Below are 17,266 nucleotides of genomic sequence, written 5' to 3'. Positions count from 1 at the left end.
CACTATATATTAGCACCTTTGAATATATGTTTATGGGAAGTCCATGTTTAGTTAATTTTTATAGGTAGGTGAAATTTGTTAAAATGTCAAGGCATTTCATATTACCTCAGACATGGCTTAAAAGCCTCAGATTCCAGAAGATTAATGATGTTGGCCCATCCTTTGTAGCTATAACAGCTTCAGCTTTTCTGGGAAGGCTTTCCACAAAGTTTAGGAGTGTGTTTATTGGAATTTTGACCTTTCCTCCAGAAGTTTTTTCATTTGTGAGGTCAGACATTAATGTTGGAATTAAGAAGGCCTGGCTTGTAGTCTTTGTTCTAAATTATCCCAAAGGTGTTCTATTGGGTTGAAGTGAGGAGACTGTGCAGGCCAGTCAAATTCTTCCACACAAGTCGCTCATCCATGACTTTATAGACCTTGCTTTGTGCACTAGTGTGCAGTAATTTTGGAACAGGAAGGGGCCATCCCCAAACTGTTCCCACAAAGTTTGGAGCATGAAATTGTCCAAAGGCTCTTGCTGAAGCATTAAGCACTAATTAAGCATTAATGCTGCATCCATTCCTAACAACAAAGATGGGCACGGCACAGCAGTTGTGGGATGGGCTTTGTTATCTTGCCTATGTTCATTACAACTATAAAAATTAAGCTAATGTTAACTAGTTTGTTTCTCTTTTTTCCTCTCCCTGTGTCTGTCATTTAAGTTTAAATGCTCATTGTAGAGGTGTGAAAATGTAATTTTATGAAATCTCATTAAATTCTGAAGCAGTGGCAGCAATATGTAGTGGAAAAGCTGCGTCATTGTTCAGTAAATATTACAGCTTCAGTTGGTCACGTCTAAGCTTAACAAGAGATATGGCAATAAAATTAAGTAAACGGATGAGGAGTATATCCCGTCAATGGACTTTTTTCCTCACTGATACCACAGGCAAATTCCAGGATGACAATGTAAAGTTGGATCACATTGTAAATGATAATCCTCTGAGCTATAAATAAACTGGATAAACCATATTGAAATCAGAGACAATTATAAACACATGTACCAAAACAGCAGCCACTTTACAGGAGAAGGACAAGCCCTTCTTTTAATGTAAATAGATTTAATTCCAAGTGGTTTTGGTCCATCCATCATGACATTTACCAGAATGTGAAAGACAGCTGCTGTGTTCAAATGATGAAGAAAAGTCAAAATCCATAAACATATATAGATACATGTTTTTAAGGAATATGTGTGTATATATATATATATGTTTTTTTCTGTGTAGATATGATTGGGATGTGTGAACTAATATATATATATATATATATATATATATATATATATATATATATATATATATATATATATATATCTCTTTCCCTTTCTGCTAGGTTGAGAGAATTGTTGGTAAGCGTAAAAACAAGAAAGGGAAAATGGAGTATTTAGTCCGCTGGAGAGGCTATGGTTTTGAGGGAGACACTTGGGAACCAGAGGCTAATCTGTCCAACTGCTACGAATTCATCAGTGAGTTTAATCGCCATCATAGTGACAGACAAAGTGATGGGGCAAACCTACGCTCCACACGCAGGTCTCCCAATGTGAGTCTGATTCATGCCTCCAGCAATGCACGTAAACAGATGAACAAGCCTCCTCCACATAACAGCATGAACTCGCCTCTGGCAGTGTCTTCCCCAAGAATGCCTTCCAACAGTGTTACTAAAAAACTGCCCCTACCACAGACGTCACTGGATAATAAGGATTCCAATTCCATATCAGAAACACAACAGCAACCTGTATTGTCCAACCAAAAGTTATTGTGCTCTGCAGAGGTCATTCTTAGCACTCCTGAGTCAGCAGATGCAGTCACTGATACAGCTACAACCTCACCTCGCAGTGCAACTGTTTTACACTGTAGTATGGACTTGACAAAGTCTGGAATTAAAATCCTAGTACCGAAAAGCCCAGTGAACAGTCGTACAGACTCTGAGGAGTCTCCAAGTGAGGCAGCACATAGCCTGGAGCAAGGTGTGCAGGAGCCTGAGAGCATTCCTCCAGAAGTGGCACTGCAAGAAAAGTCTGTGGGACTTGTATTAGGCCCAGGGCAGGAGCGGGCACGCATGGGAACTCGGCCCAGGACACAGACGTCTCTACCTCCACCTCAAGTCCCCATTACACCTGCTGATGTTCGCACGCTGAATGGGAAAGGTATGACAATACTCTTCTTTTTTTTTTTTTTTTTTTTTTTTAATAACAATGTTGGTGTTATAAAGGATGAATGAAATATTATGGTTAAGTTTTTGCTTCCTTTCACAATTTTGGAACAGGGTTGAAGGAAACCATACAATGGCAGTTTTCCTAACCAGTGATGAGATTTAAATAAATGAAGAACCAACAATTTTTTTATTTAGGGCCAATGCATGGGTTGCGCGGTAATATGGTGTAACACAGTATTTAAAAATGTGCACGGTATCGCAAAATGATTGTATATACTGATGCTGTATTTATGATGTGTGTGTGTGTGTGTGGTATGTCAAATTTCTGTCTTTAAGAACACGGCTGAAAAGTTCATTCAGGTGCATATAAGAGAGCCACAGGAAGAGAGCGCTTTGGTAGCTCAGTCACTGCTGATGTGTGGAGAAAAACAAGCCAAGTAGCCCACCATAGTTGGGAGTTTAGTTCTGAATGGGATAAAAGAGAAGGGAATGAAGCTGAAAAGAAACAAAATACTCAGAAAACCCTTCAGTCGACTTTCTGCTCACAGGTTTGATGCTTTATCCTCTAAATGTGTGTGTTTTGGGCCTAAGTTAGCTGGAAAATCATCCCCAGTAGTGCCTGTTAACCGGTCAGTTATGTTTCTAAACAGTGTAGAACTGTATTTTCAAACTTTTCTGTTCCTTCGGTGCCAGTTGCTGACATTTTCTGCTCTCAAACGGTTTATCATCAACGTGTGTGTGTGAGTGAGTGCGCGCACTGTTGGGCTGTGCTGAGGTAAACTGCACAGCGCAAACACTCAAAGCCCTTCACTCACAGATATAAGGTTGTGCAGCCCGACAGCGCACACATCCCATTCCCAAAGTAATACTGTATACTGTGATAATATTTTGAGAAAATATGAAGGTATTAAATATTTGGATACATCTGGAAACAAACTTTGTTCTTAACACTTGCTTTCACAGATGTTTAATAAATAAAAATTCCCTACTGTATTTATAATTGTACGTAATTATATACAAGCATTACGCTTATTTAGAAGATGCATTTGTTTAAATTATGATAATTTTAGGGGCCTAAGGTATTTGCACAGTTCTGCGCATACTGTGAAAGCTGCATGGAGGCAAAAGGCGTTTATTCTTGAAACAAGCTCCTATGAGATTTGGGTCATTTCAATGTCTCTATAGTCTCACTTGATGATGTCTTTTAATTTCTTTTAATGTGAGGAAAAAACTTTTATTTTAAATTTTATAAATAATCAATTCAGTGCAGCATTTAAAAGAATAAATAAATTATTGATGACATAAAATGCTGATAGAACTACTAGGCTACTTCAGTATACAGGATATGGCAATGAATCATAACACCAGTTAGAAATGATGACGGTCTAGACTTTGGCCTGAGGAAATTTCCTATAACTGGACCTTACTGAATTCTAATAAAATACCCGTTAGAAATTATTTAATGGAATTTATTTTAAACAGTCCATCTTTAAATCAAAGACATTGGCACATTTAACTGGACAAATGGTTTGATATTAAGTTGCTAACACAATTTTTGAGTCTTTGTATAATTTTGCTTTACACACACATCTCAGTAGTGGACCATAGGTGGAGTCAAGGCAGCTAGCTCATAGTCAGTTTGCTTCCTTGCCTTGGCTTTATTTTGTCGGGCATTATGTGCCCTACCCTCACTAAGATGCTATGCCATATACTGCAGGAAATGTGAGCTGCATCTTCCACAAGGGTGGATACAATCCATCTTCAAAAAGGAAAGGTCTGTTCCACCATCGATCATATGAACACCCTGCTAAAAATATCATTGTAACTATAGTGTTGAGAATGATCCACCAACTAAATACTGCCTTGGGGTGGTCCTGTGGTGGTCAAGAACACTGATAGACAGGATGAAATGGGGACCCCCTTGTTAGTGGTAAGAGTTTCTGGACTTGGCAATAGTTAATGTAAACATTAAACATGCATTTGATTTACCTTGTACAATGTACAACAAAATGTGTGTTCCGCATTTAACCCATTTGCTAATTCAATTCATTACAGCAGCAATGACTAGAGACTTTGAATTCCAGTGCCAGGCATTGAGGCTGACTGAGTCTGAATGGCTCTTCTAATGAAAACCTCACGCATGCATTGAACAGATGTGAGAGTCTCTGATCTGTGGTATAATGTAGTATATTGCCAACAACAGGTATAAGTGTCAGTAGAAATAAATATCCAAAATGAAAAATTTACTGACATATGAACTTGACATAATATAGTACTGTAAAGGTACTGCATATATAAACTCTGTAAAACTTGGGTGGCGAAACAGAAAATGAATTATGCCAACATGCTTTCCAGTGTGGCAGTAAACGTCAAGCTAAATCTGGTTGGTGCTACAGAAAAGCTAGCAAAGAGCATTCATTTGTTCATTTATTCATTCTCTCTTTTATCCAGCTTGTGCACAGGACTCCATGTGAGAGTCAGTGCCATTGATGGGTAGGCAAATGTAAGGAGTTTGGTTTAGACTTGTGCTGCCAATCTTTACTTAAAAGTCCCAAGCCTTATTCTGCACATACTACAACAGTGTTTTTTCATAGACACTAGCCTGTCAACTTGTTCAAGTGAAATTCTTTTGTCTTTATTTATTTGCTTCAAATGGACATTTTTGTAAGAAAGACCTAATTTGCAAGTTTTTACATTGACAAAAAATAGTTCCTACCTCAAATTATTTATACTTTGAATATAAAATGAAGTGTAAGAAGTCCTCTTAAAATTGATCATGCGTGCACATAAAATATTTAAGCTCCTTGTTGTGGTGAAGTATATTACTGTGACATTAAACCATAATATCTGGCCACCAGATGGATCCACAACCTTAATTATTGCTGAGCAGTTAGAAATGCAAACACACATATTGAGTGTGACTTAGACTGGATTTTCACCCAATATGGACATTTGTGGTATCACCAAAATCCTAAGAACCTGGATAAGCATGACTAAGGCTGCCAATATGAATGTTTTGAATCTCAAAAACAGTATCAATTTTAATTAAATTGTTTACATGCAAATATCTGTGGCAAATGGTGGTTAATTTTGCATTGTGTTTAAACTCCCAACTGCTAGGGCATGCAGTTGTACTCTTTAGTCATTAGTCTTCCACCCCATTGAAAACAAGCAACTTAAAGGCATACTGCCAAGGTTAGCATTAGCAAACTTACGTAGCATTGCCCAAGTATGGCTGAATCCGAAAGACAGACTGGCTCCCACAGTGTACCGAACTGATGTGTCTGCTTATTTTGGATTCCACAGCAGTGAAGACTATAAAACTACACTTTTATACGGTACTATGCAAAAGTTTTAGGCATCCTATTTTTTTTATATATTTATTCATTTATTTATGTACAAATTCTGTTATAGATAATTATTTTAAGAATTCTGCGTTATTGAGTCAGTACAAAAACATTTTAACTTTACAAATAATAATCATTTTATGACTAAAGAAAGCCACATTTAAAAAAGAGGTTACGTTCAATTAAAAAAGAAACAATGAGTTTTTGCATGAAAAAGGTGTGACAATCCAACTTCTTAAAAGAACTGTGGCAGATTCTCAAAGACACTCAGTAAAACTACCATCTAATTTCTTTATAAAACTCTATAACCTAGGACTAATATTTAAGAAAGAAAGAAAAACAAGCAAATGGTCATCACATATAATACCGACTATATTGTTTATTAGTGTTTACTGTACATTGTCTTTTGCTTTTAAGTACTTGAATTATAATTGTATGTGCCTAAAACTTTTGCACGGTACATGTTCACTTGTAAATTGCTTTTTTTGTATTTATTTTGCAATTGTATATATTAGCGATAATGTCTGATTACATTTTATGTAAAGTAGAAATAAGGTTATGATGCATGTTACAGGAACTATGCATTTTCTTTCATTAACTACTTGAGATTGCGGAATTATGAATAGATTTACCTACTACAGAAAAATGTGAACTCTTAAAATGCAGGATCCAAAATAAGCCCACAATTTATCTCTTTACAATTTAATCAGAACAGTGGGATCTGCAGATGCCTTTATCACAATGCTTGTAACATCTAACATAATACTACTTTTTCTGCAGTCTGAACCAATAAACAGTTGCGTATATTGATTAAAAACAAAATAAATAAATCAAAAGAATAAGTAAACAAATTAAGAACAAAGAAATCAGTGCTGCAAATTGCAATGTTCTGATTAAATATTAGAGATGTACACACTTTATGCTTACAGTGGTTTGTTGCTTATGCTATGTCACTTTTTCTAAAAACTGCAGTATGTATCACCATGCTCGTGCTATTGTAATATGTCATGTATCATATCACCAGGTTCTTGCCAATATATAGCCCTAGCTTCTATAGAATAAAAAATGTTTAGCATTGACTGTTGTAGTTTAGAAATGTGATGGTAAAAATTTAATGAACTATGGAACCAAATGATTAAATATTTTTTAAACAGTAACCTGTTCCAAAACTTTCCCCTCCCTGGTGGTAATCAGAGGAGGGAGAGACTTTCACATTCTTCTGACCAAATCTCACAAGTTTGGTCTTAGTGGGGCTTAAAGATAGATGGAGGTTACTGAAAACATGTTAAAATTTAAGAAGACTATTGTTGAGTGATACTACTGATGCAGCAGAAAGGCTAGTGGCATACAAGATAGTATCATCAGCATAGATAGAATCACACTGCTGAATTACTTTCTCTAAAGTTCTGAACAGTTCCCAATTCCAATCGCTAAGTAGAATTAATTCAGACTTTGTTAATGGAGCCAACACGTTGCATAAGGGCATTAGAGTACATGCAGGAGCTGAAAGTGGACAATGACACCCAACCACTGACAATAGAAATTGTGCTTAGAAAGCCTAATACTAAGAACTAGCATATCAAATTGTTTAGGAATGGACTTGGCTTGAGCAACGGAACACTGGACATCCTCTTTAATAAAAATTGTTACTCCACACTTACATGCTGATACAAATTATAACATATTTGAAAATTTATTGTATAGTAACATAATCAATGGGGCTCCAGACTGTGACTAAACTGGTCGCAATTGTTATCACAAATATTAATTTGCGAGTAAAATAGTTAAGTCGCCAATGGCGACAGGTGGCAGCATTTTGATTATTGTTTACTATTTTATTACTTTTACCTAGGATGGTAAATTATATAACCTGAAATGTCCAATCACATGGACGTGTCCGACTATCAAAATACACCTGCATGCTCTTAGAATTTTGACCCAAAATGTGACAATGTGAAGTTCACCGCAAGTTAATGGGGAAAAATTGGTTTGGACTTGTTGAAGATGTATTATAATGACAAAGCTTGTGTCAAATTCAGAGAATGCATTGCAGACCATGTCAAATCTCAGACAATGAAAGAAGCCCAGAAAGCTAATTATACAGGTGCTGGTCATAAAAGTAAGAAAATCAAGAAAAAGTTTATTTCAGTAATTCTATTTGAAAAGTGAACCTTGTATATTATACTCATTCATTACATGCAGACTGAAATATTTGAAGTGTTTATTTCTTTTAATTTGATGATTGCAACTGACAAGTAATGAAAACCCAAGATTCAGTATCTCAGAAAATTAGATTATTACTTGAGATCAATTAAAAAAAAAAGGATTTTTAGAAATCTTGGCCGAATGAAAAGCATGACATGTACAGCACTCAATATTTAGTTGGGGCTCTATTTGCCTGAATTACTGCAGCAATAGGCAATGTTCAGGTTTTATCAGAGCCTGGGTTGCTCTGATAGTGCCCTTCAGCAGTTCTGCATGGTTGGGTCTGGTGTGTTGCATCTTCCTCTTCACATATTTTCTATGGGGTTAAGGTCAGGTGAGTTTGCTGGCTAAGTAAGAACAGGGATACCATGGTCCTTAAACCAGGTACAGGTAGCTTTAGCAATGTATGCAGGTGCCAAGTCCTGTTGGAATATGAAATCTGCATCTCCAAATAGTTGGTCAGCAGTAGGAAGCATGAAGTGCTCTAAAACTTGCTGGTAGACGGCTGTATTGACCTTGGACCTAAGAAGACACTGTGGACTGACACCAGCAGATGACATGGGACCCCAAACCATCACTGACTGTGGAAAATTTACAGTGCACCTCAAGCTATGTGGATTCTGTGCCTCTCCTCTCTTCCTCCAAACTCTGGGACCTTGATTTTCCAAAGGAAGTTTTGCAAAATTTACTTTCATCACAGAGCATAACTTTGGACCACTCAGCAGCAGTCCAGTCTTTTTTGAAGGTGAGATGCTTCTGATTCAGTCTTTTGTTCAAGAGTGGCTTGACACAAGGAATGCGACAGCTGAAACCCATGTCTTGCATATGTCTGTGCGTAGTGGTGCGTGAAGCACTGACTCCAGCTGCAGTCCATTCTTTGTGAATCTCCCCCACATCCCTATTGCTTGTACACATTTTTTTCTACCACATCTTTTCCTTCCCTTCACCTCTCTATTAATGTGCTTGCACACGGAGCACAAAGACAGTGCCTTTGGGACACACAGGACCAATGTTAACATGGGTGCCACAGGTGGAATAGGGGCAGGCTTTAGGAGATTGTAAGAAATTACAGCATGGACCCAAATGTGACTGGCTTACTTTGTTGCAGTCAATGGCATTATCATCATAATAAATGTTCCAAACCATCTCCCCTGAGATAGGGTGACCATTTTACTTATTTAGCATATAAACTGGTAAAGCAGGAAGGGCCATCACTCAATGGCTATTATCATGACAAATGGTCTTATACTTAAAGGTAACACCAAGGGCCACGACAGCTCCTGATCAACCACCATCACAAACATAGGGAACTAGTCTAAACATAAAAGTGACTGAACTCAATTTGCATACAGACTGTATGCAACTGACATCACATCCTTCACTGGAGGAGTTTAGGTGGATGGCAGTATTTTCAATCTATGTACTTAATTTTCGGTGTTCAGTCCAGCTCTGCTGAATTCTCGGTACATCATTATACTGTTGATTTTTCCGTTTTTCCCCAAATATCGATATATTCTGTTTTTCCTACAACTGCAAGCCATCCCCTCAAGGGATTTTCCAACACAAAATTGGGGAAGACAAGTTGGTAAGTAAAACAATTCTGTCTTTACACTAATGATTTTAGGTATCCCCTCCTTTAAAATGATCTCGAAAATTTAATGACAGGTATAATTCTGGGTTGATCTTAAATTCAGTCATAGCAGGCGGAGTCATATGCTATATGACTGAATCTGCAGGTTGAATCTGAATCTGATTATTCCCTAAAGATTAAGTAAGTGAATCCTCCCAGCATACTGTGTAGTAGAGATGCATGAATACCAATATTGATATCGGGTATTTCCCCGATACCATGTTTATTTACTCATACTCATAATCGCAAACTTCGATACCTAGTGCACGATGCTGCGCTAATGAGCCGACAGCTCAAAATGTTGGCAATCTGGAATTATTTCACAAGTTTAATAAACCTTGATTTCTATTCCCAGTTAACACAGCCAGCTGCACACGCCTATACTCCTGCTATTATGGTAAATGACCGTAGGCGACTGCATGAGAATATGTTTTATTCACGTGGTTGTGGCTGTGTATATATAGTGATATAGTGGGAGGTTTTGGGTTTGAGTAATCGTATATGTTAAGAGTAGCTAATTGCTGATCGAATCTTCAGTGTCCACATCAACCTTACGGTGTAGCTGTAGGATTGGGACAATAGGATTTATGTGGCTGCCGGTAGGAAGAGAGTGGGGTGGGCCCTATGTGAAGCTCTGAAGGATTGGCATAGGGTATTTTACATCTTATCTTGTGGTTATAATTATCATAAATATTACCTTATCTGCTTATAATTACTTATCTAGGTTACCTAGTGACTGCTGTGAATAGAGCAGTTGACAACAGGGGGAAAAACATTGGGGAATAGACCCTTATGGGGCTACCATGGTATGATCAACCATGTTGTGGATGCAACCAGTAAAGGCTTCTATGAAACATAAAGATTCAGTACCCCTGGAATCTGCGAGAGCAAGGGTGGAAGATGACTCACAGGAGGATTATATGGCTACGGGCAATGGAATGCCTCTGACTACATGTAAGGAGATAAACATAGTGGCAACTGGAGAAGGAAAGAGGTTGTAGGTGTGTGTGCGGATGGGAAAAGGTGACAACAGTAAGTAACAGCAAATCTCAGGATTCATCAGGGAAAGAGAAGGTGTGTGGATGAGGGAGTACAGGGGCCGCACATTGAACAATACTTGTTACGGGGTTGTTCAAATCAGTCAATAAAACCATAAAACGTAGGTACAAAGATGTTTCTACTAAACGGGCAATTCAGTGCACAACTAATTTCTCAAAATGACCTGCTGGACTACTTGAGACGTCCTGCAAAAATGTGAACTTAGATGAAATGATGACTTCCTTGACAGAGCTAATAAACAAACATTCTTACCTGAGCCTCACTAAACAAAGCATGCCATCTCTCCTTGACATCTTGCATAGCTGGGCTGGAGCTGATCCCTTCAAGTCTACGACTTGAGAAGGTCTTGGACATTTTTCAGCAATGAGCATCTCATTACTTTTCTTCTTTACTTCAGAAAGTAAATCAAGTCACTCCTCCTCTAGACTTCCTACATTCTCACCTAATGGATGAGCAGGAAGATAGTTTACCTCTGCTATCTTTGTTTTTTTTGACATTCTTTGCCGGAGCCCTGTCACTTGCACGTTTCCTTTTTAAGGCATTTACGTCAATCTCAGGGCAGGACACTTTTCGTCTTCTAAGCTTTGCACGATAATTGTGCATTTGTACTTGAGGCTTTGCTGTCAGACATGCGTTCCTGAAAATGATCCTGGCTCATAGAAATTTCTCAATAAGAGCTTCTACTACTTGTAGTATTTGGAGACTTGTGGGATAGGCGGTGTAGTAGAAAACTGCATACGCAAGAGCCTGCTTAATATCTGATTTGACACTTGGATATTGAAAAAGTGTTCCATGGGCATGGTACAATTTATTGGCTTCTTGAAGAATCATTTCCACATAATGGGAGAACTTTGGTATTTTGAATTTAGCTGGCCAAGGATCAGAATGGCATGCTGCAGGAAGCAGAAATGTGTCCCATGAGTTACATGGACCACTGTCATCTAAAGAGTTATGATCCTCAGGAGCTAGAGTGATGGACTGATCAGACTGCACAGAAGAAATGTTTACCTCTGATTCATCAATAGTGGTTAAGAATGACCTTGGATTCTATTTGGACAAGTTTTACTGTGTCCTTGTCATTCATCTGTGCAGTAATGGTGAAAAATGTATTTCCAAAATCTTTGTCTTGGTACATGAGACAAAAGTTTCCTTGAAGTTGGAATGGTTCTGTGATTACTGACTGGTGTTCTTCCACACTATCCGCAATGTAAGGGTCAGTTTGCGAACATCATGCTGTTCTATTAATACTCGTAACTGTGTTGGCAGAGACATTCTTGTTGCCTTGACCAAACACACATCAGCCTGTGGAAGACAGAAAACATCCCATTACTTCAAAGAAATGCTACTTCAGTCATTTATGTTAATGTAGTAATTTGGCCAGAGAGTATGCAGAATGTGCTTAGATATACACAGTAAACACTACAGTTAGTGAAGAAGAAAAATATTCTGATATACAAACTGAGTGTTTGAGGGAAATCATGTGTTCACCTGCAGTGTTATATGTAGCCAAGGAGTAGACATCAGTAAGCTCTGCATGTTCAAGGATTTTTTTTTTTTTTTTGCTTTCTGTAGATTCTACTTTAAAGCTCCTTAAATGCTCATCATAACATGCATGTTGTAACTTAACAACAAAGATTGGCATACTGTGTACAATTATTTGGATTATTTCTGCAAAATCAGGCAAACCTCCGGTTGATTCAAAGGGCAACATCATTCCAACACAATAATCAGTGCCCAAAAAGGTCACCTTGTTTGTCATGTTAACAGCCACTTAACTGGGAAACTTTCTCACAACCAGCTCCTTAATGTTCTCTCTTAGAAACTCCATAGCCACTGTAGTCATTTTAGACAAACGATGCATGTTTCAAAATATTTGAGTCATGTAGATTGTAAGCGATCATTAATTGATGCTTCCTTGCCATTGTCGTCAGGATATTTAGAAAACAACCAGTTTGCATTACAATTTTCTTGAAGAAGCTGTGTTTTCCTTCAAACCTTATTGTCCACAGAGCCACTAGAAGTCCAAAAGCAGTGATAAGCCACGGTAGTGCTCTAATGATGCTTTGGAATGAGCTTTTCATGTAGAAACATCTCCAAAAATCTGTATTGGTGCTCACCAATGTTGCTGTTAAGGTATCCTATGCTCTCATCTGTATGAACTGGAGCCATAACAAGCTCCACAATGTCCTTTAAAATCATCAAAAGCTGCCATAATTTGTCATCTTCGGGTATTTTGTCTCAAATCATAAAAGCATATCATAAAAGCAATCATAAATCTGCAACAAGTTTTCATGTGCGTTGCCTCTTATGCTTTTCCTAGATGCAAAATTTAATGGAACAAATTGTGGGCAGTTCAATTTGTCGTTCCACTTGTAGGGAAACTCTCTGATGAACCTATTCAAGTCAAGAGAAAAATAGCTCTTCTTGATTGAGCTGTTAAAGCATAGTGCCAACTCCAATAGTCCCCTAAACAAATCATGCAAAACATCTGGTGGGTAACCTGAAGTGGCTTGAAAATTCAGTTTGTCAGAGATGGCACACTGTCTTTTTACTCCACAATAATGTATCTGATCATTCTTAGCCAATGCTGCTTCAACATGCAGAGTATGATTATGCGTTCTCCTTACAGGAAACACCCCCATTCTTACTTCATGATCCTGAATTTTGGAATGTTCTCCAATACAGAAACAACAAAAGTGTGTTCCAATAAAGCTTTTGACAAAACCCACCAATTGAATGAGCTCCAAGATTATCGGCCACCGCACAGAATACAATACCCTTGAGGGTTTTACCCAGACTTGGTAAAATAAATTCCATCATCTTCCAAGCGTTTCAAATCTGTGAGTAGGTGCTCTAGGACTTTAGGGTATCCATATTTCTTCACAGCATCTTAGCAAGTATAGCTAGATAAGTAGATGTCAGAGAAGATTGTGATATAGCAGGAATGTCTCCAAACACCCAGTGAACCGCAGTGATTTTAAGTTTCTTGCGGGATGTCCCCAGAGGGATGTATACTTCGAAATCAACATAGACTGAGTGTGAGAGTTTCAAGTGTTGTCCAGATAAATTATTTTCTTTTAAGTGTGAGCCATCATGGAAGGACTTGTATTTTGACGAAAAAACAGAATCCTGTCTGATCTTGAACAACATCTCTTGAACATCTCTTTTGGTAAGAAGCTGTGAAAGTAGCTGCAAAATTGGTACATACTGGAATGTGTTAATTTTTTTTTTTGCCCTGTCATCAAGTATGTATTCAACTTGCTCAATAATAGAAAAAAAGTCCTTTTAGAAAGCTACCTTTTTTTATAAGATGTTCTGAAAGGTCTGCCTGTCCTTAAAGCTGCACTTACAGGGTTTAACTGGCAAATATTTTCTGCTAATTCTGATGTAACAGGATTATCGATGTTGCAGTCATGCTTTCTGTGCTTAAGACAATTTCTTTAATAACTTGAACAGATGCTGATGATGTAATGAAATGAAGCTCCTCTACAATTTCATTAATGCAAATGTTAGACACATTGGAAATCCCTTCCAATTTAAGAAAGAGGCAACCCAGTCTATCAATAATTGATTTGTTCAAGTCCTCTTCTTCTTCATAGACAGATTCAGAATAAGTTTCTTTTTCAACAGAGTAACTTCTTTAGGTGTCTGACATGGATACTCATGAAAAACAGATGTTTTAATATCTTGAAATGAATGAAGATTGTTTCCTGCTTTTATGTGATGCAAAAGTTGTGTATAAATTTGTGCTATTATCACAATTTTTAAAAATGCAAGTCACAGGTTTATGTATTTTGACATGGCCTCCCAAGTGCTCAAAATATTGCTTCTCTGAGTGAAAGCTACATGATTTGCACACAAGACACATAAAGGACAAGACTTGTCCTGACTCCTCTGACTGTGGGTGGTATCTGCACAGATGTGAACGAAGGGCATTCCATGTCTTGAATGTATAGGGGCAATCAGAATGGAGACAGGGTATTGCCTGACTTCGCCCACAATGGCCATGTTTTAATCTTTAGTGTTTTAACAATTCTAATCGTTTTGATGTTGTAAAGTTTTGCACAGCCACTTCATTTGAAAAATGCTATATGAATGACGGCTGTATTTTAGTGAATTGACTCTGCTGATTCTTTTTAACTGCTCTCTTTTGGAAGACCCCAAGGTCTCCGCATTTAGTTCTCTTTTGCCAATCTTTTTATTAGTTGGTCATCACTTCTGTTTTTAAAGATTACACCCACATTCTTTGCCCTCTTTTTCTTGCTTATGAGTTTCAATTATTCAATTGTGCCTGAAAAAATATGTAAACAAAATCACATTTCAGTTTAAGATAATAGATTTACCATGCATAATATGTATGTGGGGTCCAATAATAATTCATATCAATATGATGCGCTCTGCTGATAGTTAATCTGGTATTTGTTTTCTTTGATTTGTGACGTAAAAACACTAATGTCTACACTAACAGTTTAATATCACAAAATCCCATTAAGTGTCATTCGCACCTAAGTCTCCAAGTCCTGCAATGCTTCCTACCTGGTTGAAATATAAACAGGATTTCTCGTAAAATTCAACAGTTTGAGAACTAATTTGAGATTGGCGTTATTGCTTTCAACACGCGCCTATCCAGCCAGCAAGTTCATGTCGCACCGTGGATAATACCAAGCCTAGCTCGCAGTCTTTTGTGACTGACTTCTCAGCTGTAGCAGCCTCTTGCGATGGTAGACGACGATGCTGGTTGTTGTAGTATTGTTGCTTGAGTTTTGGTCGGGTTAGAGCAGCAGAGAGAAAAACAAGTAAATAAAAACCACTGTTTTTGTTTTTGATTGCAGCTGCTGCAACTAATAAGAAAAAATTGGACTCGGTAGCACTTGAAGAAACGTGAACATTTCTGCCAAATGTTTATTAAATAAAATACTCATTTATATACATTCTTCTTCAGAAAAAGCCAGAGTCATTTCTCTCTCCAGCCTGAGTCATTTCCAAAGGTGTGAAAAAGAGAGTGTGAAGTGAAGAAGGGCCGTGTCATTTCGCGCCACTGGGTTTTTAACCAGAGTTATAGTATTTATGGGAGTGGTTATCACATAAAATTTATGACCCTTGTGATGGAAATTTGTTTATAGAAATGATTCATAATCAATAGAGATATATTTTTAATCAGCAATGACCATGCATGCTTGTGTAAACTGAAATTGTTTTATTCCTAATTCTCTGTGTGTAACAGCAGACTTGTGTGTGTGTGTGTGTGTGTGTTTCAAATAACAGCATATCAACACCTTCCATTCAATCAACTCATTTTGTCTCCAGACCACAGAGAGGAGATAACTGAGACCAAAGGGGTAGAGGGGGAGGCACAGAGCACGTCTGGAAAGGTGTTAGAAATACAAAAGAGAGTAAAAAACAAATGGTAAAAGACTTGGAGTCATACTGGGAGCAGGATACATTGAAAGGTGATTGAAACGTAAAAGAGCAAACAGATGGTGAACTTCAAAGGGCATTCCAAGTATAAGAGAAGTTAGTTGAGAAACGGTCAGACAGAGAGGTAAGAGTGTTGCGTGCAGCATCCTCTCTCAAATAAACTGTTCTTTTACTTGACCAGACTCAGCTTTCTTATTTCTGTCATAATTTTCCACCACACCCTTGACAAGACAAAGGCCTGAAGACCATCCCTTTTCAATTACTGATGTCCCTTTCAATAATTAATGTCTCAGGATTCTGAATCATACTTTGCAATATAAAAGATTATATGTTAACACAAAGTGATATAATTTAAGACAAACCATGTTTTACATAATTCTTAACCAAATAGCACACAGAGTATGTGGCTACATTGGTTCTACCTAAATTCATATAAAAAGGTGATTTAGAACGCATTTAAATTGAGCCCACCCATTTTGATTGTCTAAATGGAATTCATTTCACACAGTGGTACACAAATATGTAACTTCAAACTGTTTTAAACCAATGGGAATTAAAGTTTAATTCTATAGTTGGAGAAGTTCTTGATTAAGAAGTTTTACACAGAGCATAAACTGATCCTTGGGAGTGTTTCCCAAAAGATTCTTCTCATGACCCTAGGGCCTTGGCTCTGGGGAATTTCACATCCCATCTGGCTTCTGTGGCTTGGAGATATCCCTCAAACTAGCTGAAAGTCTGTGTGTTAAAGTAAAATTTCTTATTTGAAATGAATACACATTCATCATATCACACTACATATCCCCCCTTTTCAGACCATGCTTTCTTTCTAGAAGCAGTGGGCTGATAATGCAGAGATGTATGTGAACAACAATTTCAGTGGAATCTTTCTTTCATAAACTCAGGGTCGATACCTTTCTGGAATCATTTAATATGGGAATAATCCTTTATTGGACTTGATCCAATATGTAAGCTGGCATGAGTGTTCACCTTACTTTAAAAGTGTCTGTTAGCTAGGAAATATTGTTATCAAAGGAAATTTTTAGGGGTAGTTACTCATGCAAATACTTTTAAATAATCGTTGCCTTAGTGATCATTTCTGGATAAGCAGAGTGTTGCTATATAGTTGAGCTAACTACTAAGAACATTGATTTAACCTAGCTAGTGGGTATATGTCTCTTCAGCATTGAATGTGAGCGTTGTTACTTTATATTACAGAAGAAACAAAGAAAAATAGATTTTCAGAAAAAAATGAAAATTTTAAAGCAGTACTGTGTGTGCTGACTGCATCACCCCCCTTTTGAATAGTTTGTTCTGGTTTAATGAATTAGCTGTGCATAGCAACGGACACGATACACAAGTTGGAATGGAGTATAATGCTTAAAGTAGACATTAGAATTGTACTTCTATATTGATTATA

At 37.5% G+C, this 17,266-nt stretch overlaps 1 protein-coding gene across 4 annotated transcripts in view; it reads left to right on the top strand.

Moving 5' to 3' along the window:
* The window catches only part of LOC136675549 (chromodomain Y-like protein), a 144,578-nt gene that overhangs the window by 23,612 nt on the left and 103,700 nt on the right, over positions 1-17,266 (top strand). For 3 of the 4 annotated variants that reach the window (XM_066652142.1, XM_066652143.1, XM_066652144.1), the window contains exon 2: positions 1,369-2,182. The exons of the other annotated variant lie outside the window; for it this stretch is intronic. In XM_066652142.1, coding sequence (XP_066508239.1) covers positions 1,369-2,182 — 814 coding nt within the window. The remainder of the gene's footprint in view (positions 1-1,368; positions 2,183-17,266) is intronic. 4 annotated transcript variants of the gene reach the window in all.

Source organism: Hoplias malabaricus, chromosome X1 (genome assembly GCF_029633855.1).
Source record: "Hoplias malabaricus isolate fHopMal1 chromosome X1, fHopMal1.hap1, whole genome shotgun sequence".
In the NCBI taxonomy this organism is placed as follows: Eukaryota; Metazoa; Chordata; class Actinopteri; order Characiformes; family Erythrinidae; genus Hoplias; species Hoplias malabaricus.
Note: the sequence above shows the minus strand (reverse complement) of the source record. Positions and strands in the feature narration are given on the sequence as shown.